This window comes from Pecten maximus, chromosome 15 (genome assembly GCF_902652985.1).
Source record: "Pecten maximus chromosome 15, xPecMax1.1, whole genome shotgun sequence".
NCBI lineage: Eukaryota > Metazoa > Mollusca > Bivalvia > Pectinida > Pectinidae > Pecten > Pecten maximus.
In genome coordinates this window covers 8,156,555-8,172,278 of record NC_047029.1, presented here as the reverse complement: position 1 = coordinate 8,172,278, position 15,724 = coordinate 8,156,555, and the positions used below count along the sequence as shown (strand labels likewise).

The following is a 15,724-nucleotide window of genomic DNA, read 5'->3' as shown; positions in this document are numbered from 1 at the left end:
AACAACATGGCCGACAGGTAGCCATCTTGGATTTTGACAATTTAAGATTGTTATCGCTATTTCTGAGAAAGTACTGAAGGGATCTTTCTCAAATTTCATATGTAGGTTCCCCTTGGTGCCTAGTTATGCATATTGCATTCTGAGACCTATCGGCGGAAAACAACATGGCCGCCAGGCAGCCATCTTGGATTTTGACAATTGAAGTTTGTTATCGCTATTTCTCAGAAATTGCTGAAGGGATCTTTCTGAAATTTCATTTGTAGATTGCCCTCAGTGCCTAGTTATGCATATTGCATTTTGAGACCAGTCAGAAAACAACCTGCCCGACAGGCAGCCATCTTGTATTTTGACAATTGAAGATTGTTATCGCTATTTTACAGAAGGTACTGAAGGGATCTTTCTGAAATTTCATATGTAGGTTCCCCTTGGTCCCTGGTGTTGCATTTTGGGACCAATCCGAAAACAACAGACAGCCATTATCGCCAAATCTTAAATTTTATATATAGGTTACCCTTGTTTGAAAAGTACTAGAGGGCTGTTTCTGAATTTACACAGATTAGTAAGACTTAGAGGAAGGGAAAAGTAGAGCAAAGATCAATCTGACATGGAACCTATAAAGATCATTCAATGGTGGGCGCCAAGATCCCTCTGGGATCTCTTGTTTTGGTAATTTTTTCCTACTTTTTCAGTACTTTTTTTATACTTTTTCAGTACAAATTTCCTACTTTTTTAGTACTATTTTCCTACTTTTCTAGTACTTTTTTCCTACTTTTCCACTACTTTTTCAGTACTAATTTCCTACCTTATTGGTACTTTTTTCCTACTTTTTCAGTCCTATTTTCCTTCTTTTCAATACCATTTTCCTACTTTTTTGATACTTTTTCAGTACAGATTTCCTACTTTTTTAGTACTATTTTCCTACTTTTCTAGTACTTTTTTCCTACTTTTCCACTACTTTTTCAGTACTAATTTCCTACCTTATTGGTACTTTTTTCCTACTTTTTCAGTACTAATTTCCTGCTTTTTCTGTACCATTTTCATACTTTTTTTGTACTTTTGTACTTTTTTTGTACTTTATGGACTTCCCTGTAAAAGTACTAAAAAAGTATAAAAGCACAAAAAAAGTACACCATCAATTTGGCCCTGTGCACTTTATACTATTATTGTACTTTTAATGTACTTTTTCTGTACTATATTTGTGCTTTTTCTGTACTTAATGAAAACAATAAAATGTACTAAAGGTATACTTTTGTTAGACTTTTTTTGTACTTTAGTACTTTTTTTGACTCAATTTGGAACCGTGTTGGAATATCGGTTCCAAATTGAGTCAAAAAAAGCATACTTTTTCTATGCTTTTTTAGTACTTTTTTCCCATACTTTTTTTGTACTTTATTTCGGTGTGGGGGATTACAACAGAGGTCAATAAACACCCTGGATTACAACAGAGGTCAATAGACACCCTGGATTACAGCAGAGGTCAAAAGACACCCTGAATTACAACAGAGGGCAATAGATACCCTGGATTACAGCAGAGGGCAATAGACACCCTGGGTTACAGCAAAGGTCAACAGACACCCTGGATTACAGCAAAGGTCAATAGACTCCAGGATTACAGCAAAGATCAAATGACACCCTGGATTACAGCAAAGGTCAATAGACACCCTGGATTATAGCAAAGGTCAATAGACACCCTGGATTACAGCAAAGGTCAATAGACTCCAGGATTATGGCAGTGGTCAAAAGACACCCTGGATTACAGCAGAGGTCAAATGACACCCTGGATTACAGCAGAGGTCAATATATACCCTCAATTACATTGTCCTTGTTGACTGTGCATGTCCCCAAGGTATGCATCTACAAATCTTGAAGGTTGCATGTGAAATAGTCAGAGATATACCTGGAAACTGTTTTACAGCAATAGAAAACCCTGAAACATTTTCTTAAAGAGAAACACCTATAGACATGTACATTAATATTATATGTAATTCTATTCAAAATTCAAAGGAAACCAACAAAGTATTATATTACCAGGTGATACTGTTGTACATAGTTTGAAAAGTACCTCAAAATAATATACAACCAAGATAAAATTATATTGGCCATCCCAAAGAAAATTGTCCCTGATTAGACTTGACGCTCCATAATTGGTTATAAATCAATTAGCGTGCAGCCATGGCTGAGCACACAAATCTAATAGGCTGATAACTGCGGAGGAACCTAGCCCTAGGCAAGGTCAAATGGATGTGTTACTGGGCATGGACCTGAACAATTCTATCAAGATATTTCATCTGGAATGCCAGAATATTGTGCCTTATCAATCAATACAAAATATCTGTCAATTCATTTTATTTTCTCATACTTTTTTTTCTGTGCTAAGAAACAAATCCTGTGGAGGCTTCATGAAGACATTTCTCGACCTGCTTCTAATTACTCCAGAAACAAACATATATCTCTACTAAATTTGACTCAGACAGTTAATACTTTTATGAGAAGGACAGCCAAAAATTAACAGTATAAAATTATTTCAAGATCCAGAAAGAGTTCAGACAGAAATTGCCCCCATCAATAACACCTATACTCGCACACACCAAAGTCCAAACACTCTGAACGAACAAGAGAATTAGATTGAACACTGGAGACCACCAAGAGAAATAGAATTCTCTTTTAAATTACCCAGGGAAACCAGGAATGAAACCTACCACCTTCCAGACTCCATGGAAAGTAATCCTTTATCATCACCTTATTGTATACCAGACCAGAGAGCCAACATTTAACTCACTCAAATTAGGGGCTGGTCTTAATTCTGGACAATGAAATAGCATTCGTATAAATTGGATACTAGATATATGGTGACTGCAAGTGAGAATTGTTGTTTTAATCAAAGAATTACTTGTTTTCTATAGGAAACAAGGAAATTGATTGCGGCATCTGACTTTTTTTTATTTTTCAGACTTCTCAGAATATTGTCCAAATGGTTGTATAAATTCTATAAATGCATGACAAGAATTTTGGGAATATGTTAAAATTTGCTACTTTTTAGAAACAAATATACTGGTAGAAATAAACCCTGATGGATTAATACTTCAATGTTTTTTATTTATTTTTTTTATTCAACTTCGGTAAAGTAATACAGACTGTATCACCGACTTTCTTGTCACAAAAACATATGCAACCCACAAATCCTAACTTTTAACATTATTTCAGAGAACTAAAAATTCCACTTCTTAATCATTGGTGTTAGCTCTCCCATTGGCAAAACGAATTTGTACACATTTCAGATACTGACATAAAAACTGAACTAGCCTCAAATTATACAGCAGTAAGACTTACTAATGGTTTAGGAATTAAATGCAAGTCACAGAAATGGAATGAAAGTGTGTGCTGAATTGATCCTTTAATCACAGATTAACAAGTCAATCCACATCACCAGACACAAAGGTTAGGAATTCATTGGGAGCAACTTATTAATCTTCATAAAAAAACGTGAAAAATTGTCATAAATGACACCAGTGTCTTCATAACTTCCTGCTTATCAAGAAACAAATGATTCTAATTACAATCACAGGAAATACAGCAGGTACCCTGTGATCAGTATTACAGTAATATTCATAAGAACAGTAAGCAATCCGAACTATAATTTCTATGTAAGCTTGATGAGGTCAATTATTTACAGCCTTCAGATTACATAATAATTCACTCTCTTTGCTTTTTTATTTATGATTCTGGCACATTTTTCAGGTATTCATTATAGTAGCAATCAACTGTCCGTCAATTAATTAAAAATGTACAAGCTCGATAATTAACATGTAATATATTTGATTTACCATTGCTGTAATGAACTGAACATTATTGTATGTTTTATATATGTTGTATGAATGTAATTCTTATGAGTCACAAGCTTAATTAATATTGAAATCTAATGCTGACCTTAATTACCAATGTCCACCAGGACTCTTAAAGACTCCAATCTCATTGATGTACCATGTTTGGAATAATTTGTTATTTTTGCAACACAATACACATTTGTTTACGGTGGTTTTATTTTCTATTGTATTTATTGTGTGACAGATCAACTTAATGAAACAAACGAGTTCAAGAAACAAGGATGTGTTATCTGCAAGGTAATCATAACGACTGAGACAAATTCTTATTGAAAGAGGTGCCAATTAACATCCAAGATTGCTACCAATAGCAATATATTCAGTACTTCAGATAACTTTTTAAATCACGGAGTGATGTACTCCCTCTGAAGAAGGACAGGGACTAATCCAAATACTTTTTGTGATCATTGTACGCATAATTAAAATAAACAACACAACAATCTACTTGTTTGTTTTCTATCCCTGCATATTTAACAAAATATGATATGTGCGTCAATATATCAAACAAAAATTCCAAATACGGAAATAAATGGCGGCACGCTTTTGCTGTTGTTGAATGAATATTGACATGTTTTTTACTTTTACAACAAATAGTTAATAATTTTGTCTATGATACCTTTGACAATAATCTGGCTTTCATTGACAGATCATTTAGTTTAAAAAAAATACCATCAGCTACTGTCAGCAGACAACATCTTAAGGTTGTTGCCATTCACACAGCGCGCCTCATGCCATTAGTGATCTGAGTCAATAGAGCGCTTAGAAGCACTCGCGGCCAGACTATAGCGACAAACAGCGCTTGGAACAAGCCTTGAAGCGTACATCGCATCATTTATCAGTTGTACATGAACACATTACTTTGCTATGTTAATTGTCATGGGAGCATGTACGTCTCGCTTCATTGTCTTAGGCGTAATGCTACATTCATGGGAGTTTTGTGTATGTCTCCATTTTTTCTAGAGAGTTTTTTTTTCTAATTTCAAGGCATAAATTACGAGTGTATACCCCTAATCTGGGGCACTGAAATTGAATTTCAGGTCTAACTTATTAAAATTAATTTTCAGCAATTTTCAGCAGGAAATTGTGGGACAATTTCATGATGATAAAAACATTTCTTTGTTACACACATAATCCATTATCTGCATCCAAATCCAAGATGGCTGCTCTCAGCCATATTGAATTTTGTATCAGTCCAAAAAATGTATAAACTGTAGAAAGTTGCATGAAAATTAAAAATTCTTTAAGGACTCATGGCATTCAAACCATGTTGTGGTGCCAAACTTTCCATATTTCAAAAGATGGTCTACTGACTTATATGACCAATGAAATCTAATCATCTGTATTTTCCGTGTTTCCATACTACAAAATTGAATATAATACATTTCTATAAATATATGATATAACTAGAACTGTCGCCAGGATGGCCAACTAATAACCCCGCAATCTGCACGAGTCAATGGTGAATTGGAACTGTTAATTAGAGGCTAACTAAGATAACCCAGTAATATAGTGACCAGTTGCCATAGCAACCATAATTTTGAAAAAAAAAGAAAGTGGCATGCACATCTACACATGGTCCTCTATATTTGTGTGAAGTTTCATTGAAATCGGCCCTTCGGTTTAGGAGGAGTTGTCCGGACAAACTTAAAGTTATGGTTCTTATCAGAAAACCTTTTTATAGTGACCAGTTGCCATAGCAACCATAATTTTGAAAAAAAAGAAAGTGGCATGCACATCTACACATGGTCCTCTATATTTGTGTGAAGTTTCATGGAAATTGGCCATTTAGTTTAGGAGGAGTTATCCGGACAAACTTAAAGTTATGGTTCTTATCGGAAAACCTGTTTATAGTGACCAGTTGCCATAGCAACCATAATTTTGTGAAAAATAAAGTGTCATGCACATCTACACATGGTCCTCTATATTTGTGTGAAGTTTCATTGAAATCGGCCCTTCAGTTTAGGAGGAGTTGTCCGGACAAACTTAAAGTTATGGTTCTTATCGGAAAACCTGTTTATAGTGACCAGTTGCAATAGCAACCATAATTTTGAAAGAAAAGAAAGTGGCATGCACATCTACACATGATCATTAATATTTGTGTGAAGTTTCATCGGAATTGGCCCATCGGTTTAGGAGGAGTTGTCCGGACAAAATGCGTCTACAGACAGACGGACGGACGGACGGAGGGACAGACAACCTGATTCCAGTATACCCCCCCCCCCCCCCTAACTTCGTTGCGGGGGTATAATAACTAAACCAATTGAGAGTCCTATGTGACACTTCTTATTGTGTAATGCTAGTGCTGTGGCTGTTTTTTGTGTGGATGCTGGAGAAAGAATATTTGTCTAACCTTGTAAACTGCAGAACAATTCCAGTCTCTACAGGGAGGATCCAGATCCCAAGGTCGGACAACAATGGCATCTTCATCGTCAACCTCAAATTCAAAGGTCAAATTTGTTCCCATGGAAACGGAAGCTTCAATATCAAACTGCTCATCCTTAAATACTCGAATGAAAGGCTGACCCTCAGAAGTCCAGGAATCAGGTGTGCAGGAAGGCAGGTCTGAAATATGTTGCAGTAAAGAGATTTCCAAATCCCGTGGCTCTGGCTGCATCACATTGACTATCACTTTATTCTCAGCCTGTGACAGGATGTTGGTCATGTTGACGTCTGGAAAGTAAAAGGTGCAATCATTAGTATCATCATACCAGCCCACAGAAGCACGGAGTGTACTGCTATAATGATGACAATTTTCAGGCAATACACTAAACTCTTACATATCATAGCAGGCTTGCAGGCACAAAATACAACTGTCTCTGCCTTTAAAAGCTTCTGAAGTCTGATGTCTACTACACATGTTTTAAGGGTATAAATAGTTTAGTGAAAATTTACAAATAAATGTTTCAGATTATTGCAATAACACCCTTGGGGGATTCAGAAACAAGTCAGGAGAAAACACAAATAAAACTGAGCACCAAACATAATGAAATGTTTTCAGGGTATGAATTAACTATAGATAAACTGTCTCAATCTACAGCATTAACACAAATTCTAACTTGAGGCACGTTTTAGGCGGTTTTTTATACAAGTGTTACGATGAAAAGAAGGAGGAAATGTAATACTAATACAATGATGCCTAACACCGTAATGTTAACAGGTAAAGCACTTATAGAGCTATCGGCATTAAATCCCCAAAGCTAATTTCCTGCACCGAGACACCTCCTAGTAAACAGGAAGTTGATCAACAGCCATATTTGTCAGCATACTATGGTCACCATTTCTAAACCACAGGGATATAAAGGACCTTAGTATAAAGTACATATTACACAACACTTAATGTTTCTTATTATTTCAGCGATGTTTGCTGATGATTTTTAAAACACAATGTTTGTTATGCAAACTCCTAAAATAATGCAACTGCAAATAATACTCTTATCCACTATCAAAAGATGCTTTCATTAGCTCTTACAATAGCTTTCATGTGCCAAAATTCAAATGACCCATGGAAGCTATCTTGAGATTAAAATGTAGCTGATTATACTGAAAGTGTTCCTAAAATTTCATGAAGAACACATCAGCAGCTCCTGAGAAGTAGTGGAACTAATGGACTGACTGAACGCAGAAGAAATCTTAAATAAAAAAAAAACATCCGATAGCTGAAAAAATTTCGGAGGATTGGAGAACATTTTCTGCCTAGAAAATTTTCATTGATAGAAATAGAAAAAGAAATCTTCCTTGCAAAACTGGAGTTAAATTTATAAAAACCAATGGAATTTACAATATGGTTGTCCTATGATTTATATGATTGGCACAGTACATTGGCTGTCCTATATATGATTTGTATGTTGTCACTGTACATTGGTCGTCCTATAATTTTTATGATTTCACTGTACCCTGGCTGTCCTATGATGTATATGATGTCACTATACATTATCCGTCCTGCAACTTGTATGATGTCACTATACATTGGCCGCCCTATGATTTGTATGATGTCACTGTACATTATCCGTCCTATGATTTGTATGATGTCACTGTACAATGGCCATCCTATGATTTGTATGATGTCACTGTACATTGGTCGTCCTATGATTTGTATGATGTCACTGTACATTGGCTATCCTATGATTTGTACGATGTCACTGTACATTGGTCGTCCTATGATTTGTATGATGTCACTGTACATTGGCCGTCCTACGATTTGTATGATGTCACTGTACATTGGCCGTCCTGCAACTTGTATGATGTCACTATACATTGGCCCCCCTATGATTTGTATGATGTCACTGTACATTGGCTATCCTATGATTTGTACGATGTCACTGTACATTGGCTATCCTATGATTTGTACGATGTCACTGTACATTGGCCGTCCTATGATTTGTATGATGTCACTGTACATTGGCCGCCCTATGATTTGTATGATGTCACTGTACATTGGCTATCCTATGATTTGTATGATGTCACTGTACATTGGCCGCCCTATGATTTGTATGATGTCACTGTACATTGGCTATCCTATGATTTGTACGATGTCACTGTACATTGGCCATCCTATGATTTGTATGATGTCACTGTACATTGGCTATCCTATGATTTGTATGATGTCACTGTACATTGGCCGTCCTACGATTTGTATGATGTCACTGTAAATATGGCCGCCCTATGATTTGTATGCTGTCACAGTACATATGGATTATATTAAAGTTCTATCCATGTAAACAATTTATTAATACAAATTCTTGTGCTCCAGTAACATCTCTGTACATTATGATACAGACATTCAACATGCCACTTGTTGACTCTCGGAACATGTATAAAGTATCCTTATAGGCTGGGTAACAGACAAGGACCAGGTCATGTGATCTTCATGGAATGTTACGGATAACCACTGCAACCTCCAACAAGCATCAAGTGATTTGCTGCATGCTAAAATGAGTAATTGTCTTTATAAACACAGCCTGTCTGGCTAGTCCAGTGTATACAGAATTCCATTACATTCATCTCTATAAATAAAATTCTCACATCCTTAATGAGCCCTGATTACATAATGTGGTCCTGTCTGAACACAATTACTTTTCCAGGTGCTAACACTTTTGATTAAATGTCCCGCTTTTCCAGGTGTTGCTACATTTGATTAAATTAATGGGATACAGTTTCAGTCCCATTACACAATGAAATATCAGGTAATTATACAACACCATATGTAGCACATTTACAAACTTTCAAATTTTTAAAACATGGGACAATTTTTTGTTACAGCTAGCTGATGACATTTTTAAGATAGATTAGCCTTAGAACCTGAATCAATGTTGATCCAGAAGTTATATAATGTTATGTAAGATACGTGATGGATATTAGGTCAGTGTTTTAATATTTTTTTTATAAAATCACTTGGACAGGATGGACAGATATATTCCTACTATCCATTGTGAGTAGAATTTGTCTCGAATCAAAAAAGAAAAATTTACCAGACATCAAGTGTATCTTTTGCACATGAATTGTTTGGTCACAGTCTGCTGGTTTTATAGTATGAAAACTTCCTGTTAACTCTACATGACAATGCAATCTCCGATTTTTTTGATGAAACATGCTTTGGTAACCCTTGGTTACAGAGGAGGTAGCCATAAAAGAAGAGGATATAACCATGGTTACTCTGGCCATCATCTATCAGATGGGCATATTTTGGTTACCCTTTCAATCCAAGGTTACCTAGGAGCTACCTTGGCCAATCATTGAACAGATGACCATGTCATGGTAACCCTTGGTTACAGAGGAGGAGGCAATAAAGAAAGAGGAAATAACCACAGTTACCCTGGCCAATCATTGATTGGAGGACCATGTTTTGGTAACCCTTGGTTACAGAGGAGGGGGCAATAAAGAAAGAGGAAATAACCACAGTTACCCTGGCCAATCATTGATTGGATGGCCATGTTTTGGTAACCCTTGGTTACAGAGGAGGGGGCAATAAAGAAAGAGGATATAACCATAGTTACCCTGGCCAATCATTGATTGGATGGCCATGTTTTGGTAACCCTTGGTTACAGAGGAGGGGGCAATAAAGAAAGGAAATAACCACAGTTACCCTGGCCAATCATTGATCAAATCAGCATGCACCTTCACTGAAGCTGTGTTAGCTATTCAGCCAAATTAATGGGATACTGTTTCAGAGGCAATCTGTTTTATATGGAAATGGCTTAAAAGTTTAATAAAAACCTCGATCCCACCAATAAAAAAAAATGAAATTCTGTAAACCAGTTTTGTTTCGGTCATAAAATTAAAACAGTACGTAATATTGTCTGCCAGATTGGAATTTGCTGGTCTAATTGGAATTGCTGTATGGTTTCATCTACTAAGAACATTTGCTCTCAAACAGAACAATTAAGAAAACAAGAGGCCCAATGGGCCTAGCATCACTCACCTGTTTCTAATACAGATTTGGGGTTCATCAGTCATTTAATATGGATGCTAAGCTGAGTAAGCCACTGAATTCATATATAAGAGTAGCTTAGTATTATTCATTTGAATATTTCTTTCATTCCAATATCACTGGTCTCAAAGACATTTGACTAATGTGACCTTGAAATAAGGCCCAGATCATTCATTTGAATGTATACATATAGTGGGCACCTGAGAGCCAATCCATTATGGGGTATTACTAGTGCTCTACCAACATTAATGAATGAAGCCATAACAGAATTGCTGCCATTGTAACGGTTGTAGTCTTATTGCTTGCACCATTGCCTGCTGTTGCTATTTTTTTAGACAATGCTCTGTCGATGTCCTCACAATGTACTACTGTTCTAAGAGATACTGTTGTTCTGTCGTAATAGTACAGACACCTAAAAAGTGCCAAAGGTGTGGTCATGTACAGCAAGCTTAGGCGTGACAAGCCCGTAACATCTGATACCAATTCTGTCTGGCCATTCAGATACACAGCAGACAGATATCAACAGTAATCTACACACCATCTCTGTCCAGCATAAACCCATGTCTGGTAATAAGCCCACCATGTCTAGTGTTGTTCAGGAAAATTCTGACAAATTCAATTTTATTTTGAGTGAAATGTTATGAGTTTGCAAAATAGAATTATATTACTGGATAGATACAATTGTTCTATTTCTGCTTTCAATGCATTAAATAATGTCACATATGTCAGCATTTCCTCAATGTTAAAAGTCTTGAAATATTTTTCAACACATTTCATAATTTCCAATTACAATCATTACATTCTCTTCTGAAGAAAGAGTCAATGGGAGAGGACTGTTATACAATGAATCTGTCAGCTTTGCCCTTTCCCTACGACTCCTAAGTGTGGTGTACTATTAGATCAGGAGTCAAGTACACAAATATAATCACACTATTTATAACTATATAGGCACTAGACATTTGTAAGACTCATAAATACGTAATGTTGAACTTTACCACATTTCTTCCCTTGATAAACGATTTATCACGGTGCTTACATATTACACAACAGACCAGGATTTATAGGTTTTCACTTTATGTATGACAATCTTGGGTCAGAATAAAGACAAATATATTTCTAAAGATCGTCTTCATTTATTTATTAAAACATAAAATTAAGAAGAAAAAAAAATATACTGATTTTATATGCAATTAAATGTTGTTGTAATAAAAGCATGTTGATGTTAGATTTTAAACCAGAAACTATAGCAATTATCCTTTTTTAAGATATGCAGTTTGAAAGCTAACAAGTCCCATTCCATTACAAAGGGAGATTGTGTATCTACATCCCTAAACATGCAATGTACACATTAGATAACAGTAAATGGTTTTGTGATGAATTATTTACTCCTTACTCCCTAATACAACATCAAATTAAGAAACTTACACTGAAAAAACACTGTGAAAATTGATCATTTAGGTATTCACAAAGACACTGTTATAGCTTGTACTTGTCACATCAAATACCGAACTGGGATGAATACTAGCTCAATTACACATGTCTTATATATTAAATAAGAAATAATGGGGTCACGTCTGTTAAAAAATATCCTGGACATCAATGAAATATTTTACATGATAAAAAATACTGTTACATTGTTGTTAAGGAAAGGGAGGAAAAATCTAAATGATATACATGTTGACTGACGGAAAGGCTATTATTTGATGATATTAAGATCAGACTGTAACAGGAGAGAAACTATGTATTTCCTTCATACTACAAAATAGCAATTGAGAAACAATTTCTTTCATTCCACTTCAAAACATTGACTTAGGAGACAATAATGATGTAAACATGCTTTCATTGGCTATCAGTTTGGTTATATCAGAAAAAAATAATTTCAGTTGTAACACTCTTTTTCATTGGTCTATCTATTCTGTCTTTCAAATGATAAGACTGCAAATGACATCATACATAACAGCTAGTTTTTTGTAAGGAATACCTCAATTTTGATGATATTTCATCCTCAGCTACAATCTTTCATAGATATATTTGGCCATTAACATGCCATTTTCCATCAAATATGCAAACAGTATACATGGAATTGAGATTGAAATGAAGTTCTTTCTGGCAAATGCATGGTGAACATTTTTAATGGGCCCTGTGTTTGTTTCTATATTGTTGCTATAGAAAAAATACTTGGTTGGTGTAACTTGAATTAATGTTATTTTCCTAACAGTAATTTTGTTTTTAGTTCTGAAATTGAATTATAATGATTAAACTTTAAATAACAAATTAGTTTCTTGATGCAATATATACCAAAAACAGAAGTGGACTCTTTACACAATTCTTCAGAGTGCACCTCGGTTTTCAGTTGATACATTAGAGACCAACTTACTATTATGTTCAATCCTTAAAAAGATGGCATAACAATTTCTTTTTCAAATAATGGATTATAATAAATATCCTTGCTCCGATAATAAAACACTTAGAGAATAATTTGTGTCCAGATGTATTTCATTAAAATTCTATACACTGTATCCTAACATTATTACCCAGATGTGTTTTATTAGAATTCTATACACTATTCTATACAGACAGTATATTTTAAAATATATATGGTGCACTGTATCTAGATAGAATACTAAAAGACAGTGAACGCAAACAGTATGTTTGAATACATATACATTGCATGTGTCTTGCACTGCAACAAATAGTGTTTTATATAGATATAATTCTATAGCAGTAAGTTTCCAGACAAAGTGTCAAATGTTAAATCAGGACAAAAATGGTAAACCTGAACAAAAGGTCTGCATTCAGACATTCGATCACAACATTTTGAAGCAGACAGGAGTTACAAAATATAATTAGAGATATCTGGTTGACAACGTTTGTGGCGTGCTTATATAGAAAAGATGACAGAGGCCTGTCAGTCTGAAGAGTAATAAGATGGAAAACTTTAATCTTCTTCATGTTTTGATAATGTGGGAAATGACAAAGATCTAGCTCTGTGCAAAATGATACTTGTAACAATTCTATGGGGATGAAAATCTTATCGAACACCAACGGACAGTATCATAGTGAAATACACGAGGAAGCTTGATCTTTCTGTATAATGAAAAAAAAAACTTATTTTCTTAACAATAGCTATTATTACACGTCAACAAATTTCACAGCATAATAACTCAATACCTTTTAGCGAAATCTGATAAAGAAGTCATGCAAAGTTCCCATGATAATTGTTCCTCAAACTGATGCATTTATGTTGCACTCTTTAAAATATAGATGAATTTAATCAGTGTCCAATCATAACTGTACATTAATTGATAAGGAAAAGATTGTTGACAGAGTGTCTCCTTTCCTAATGCATAATATTTTGACTAACAAGTAGATGTTACACCTGGTGTCTAAAATTCTCACCTGACCATCTATTGTCCTAACCTGTGCTGCCTCACATCCAGGTAAATTAAATATCTAACAGCTGATTAAAAGTTCACTTGTTTCTCAACAACATCCCAGCCTTGGGGACATTATGACACATACGACAAAAGTGATGGTGTGGTCACATGACTTGAGTGGCGTCCATGTAAATGATAGCGTTACGTGGTGAGATGACATCTACTTAAGAGATAACAGCAGACTTCAAAGCATGCGTGTATATACCTAGGGGAACAATGGGCTGGTAAAAACCTAACATACACTCATGTTAATGTGTAAGGTTAATGAGCTGGAATAAACAACTGGACAACCTTTTAAACCAAGTACGAGTGGGGCATTTTACATCATTTGTAATTCGTAAGTCCCCCAAGAATTCGTTCATATCTACTAATAAGTTCACTCGACTCAGTTACATGGCCTGGCCAACAGGAACAGCTTTTCTATATATATAGCTACATATACAGTCTACGCTAGCTTAAATTCAGTTTTAGTGTAAATGTATCTATTATAATTATATTGGCCAGGTCATCTACAAGAGAGAGTTAAGCACCACAGCTGTTATAGCCCTTTAGCCCAATGTATTAGTATAATAAATAGTCGTATAACTTCAGTCTGTGTTTGAGTTCTTTGTTCATAAATGTATATAATATATATTTCATATCAAATAGAATTCATTCTTGTTCTCTTAATGAAACAAACTTTGACTTCTCGAATACCGGGAAGTTTGTAACCAAACCACCAAAACAACGAGGTATAACAATGCAATCAATGGATTATCTCCTGAATTCTGGTCATAATTTGGTATCCAAAATGACCACAACTTTGTTATACTTTATGGACCATCATCTAATTTCACTTAGGCAATACTCTGTCACCCTAAACTGTATCCACAAACAAACACAAACTTTGCAAATTGCAGTTAAACTAGAAAATATCTGTAAGACATAGATGCCCCCGCTGCCACTTGACAACCTGCCCTGAAACACAGTTTCATGGCCAGGCATCGCCAGGGCATAAAAAGTACAAATGAATGCCCTAGACAAAGCTGTCAATAGACTGACAAATATCAGCATCTTCTAAAGTACAGACGAAGGACTAATATTCAGAGTATTTGAAAGTTTAAAGTATGAGATATATATATCAATTTTATGTTTTCACTGATGGTTCTAAACCATGGCCTATTTCAGCTGTAAATCTCCACCAATTGATGAGATCCAACAAGATTTGTTCATGGAAAAAAGCTGGAGACAGCAGCTCTAAAACTCACTCTGACCAGAAAAGTTTTGATTAAGAGGAAGGTTTATTTCATGTATTCAGTTGTTTTATTTTTTGATTGCTTACCCATTTTCATGTCATACAATATACAAACCAATATGGCTAAATGGTTTTGTCTCCATGGGTGAACTAGACAATTACATTTCCTTCTACAATGTTAACAGTTTACGAGGAAAATGAATCTCTGATGAAACGACATCTCCACAGGGGAAGGTCCTGTGAGGACATAAAGCAGGTCCCTGTTAATGCATGGCAGGGTTTTATATGCCACATAAAGGAATGCATCCTTTAGAAGCACTGGACCACATGGCTAAGCTAAATAGCGGCAGACATGGAATAGACTTCAGGTGCTTTCACATCATTCAAAGTTTTTTATGTTGTCTCCATACACCCTCCAACAAACATCATTCTAATTCAACCTTCATACATGCTCGTTAGTTTTGTCACCAAAACTTCAACTCCCCATGTTGTTTGGTGTCTCCAAACCTCCAACCCTCTGTGTTGTTTGATGTCTCCAAACCTTCAACCCTCTCTGTTGTTTGATGTCTCCAAACCTTCAACCCTCTCTGTTGTTTGATGTCTCCAAACCTTCAACCCTCTGTGTTGTTTGATGTCTCCAAACCTTCAACCCTCTCTGTTGTTTGATGTCTCCAAACCTTCAACCCTCTGTGTTGTTTGATATCTCTAAACCTTCGACCCTCTGTGTTGTTTGATGTTTCTAAAC

General features: G+C 35.4%; 1 protein-coding gene across 1 annotated transcript in view; it reads right to left on the bottom strand.

Moving 5' to 3' along the window:
- LOC117343833 overlaps nt 1–13,817 on the bottom strand; it is a 71,319-nt gene extending 57,502 nt beyond the window's left edge. The window contains exons 1-2 of the mRNA XM_033906355.1: nt 13,708–13,817; nt 6,232–6,551 (exon numbers count right to left, since the gene is read on the bottom strand). Coding sequence (XP_033762246.1) covers nt 6,232–6,543 — 312 coding nt within the window. The 5' untranslated portion in view covers nt 6,544–6,551; nt 13,708–13,817. The remainder of the gene's footprint in view (nt 1–6,231; nt 6,552–13,707) is intronic.
- Between the last annotated feature and the right edge of the window lie 1,907 nt (nt 13,818–15,724).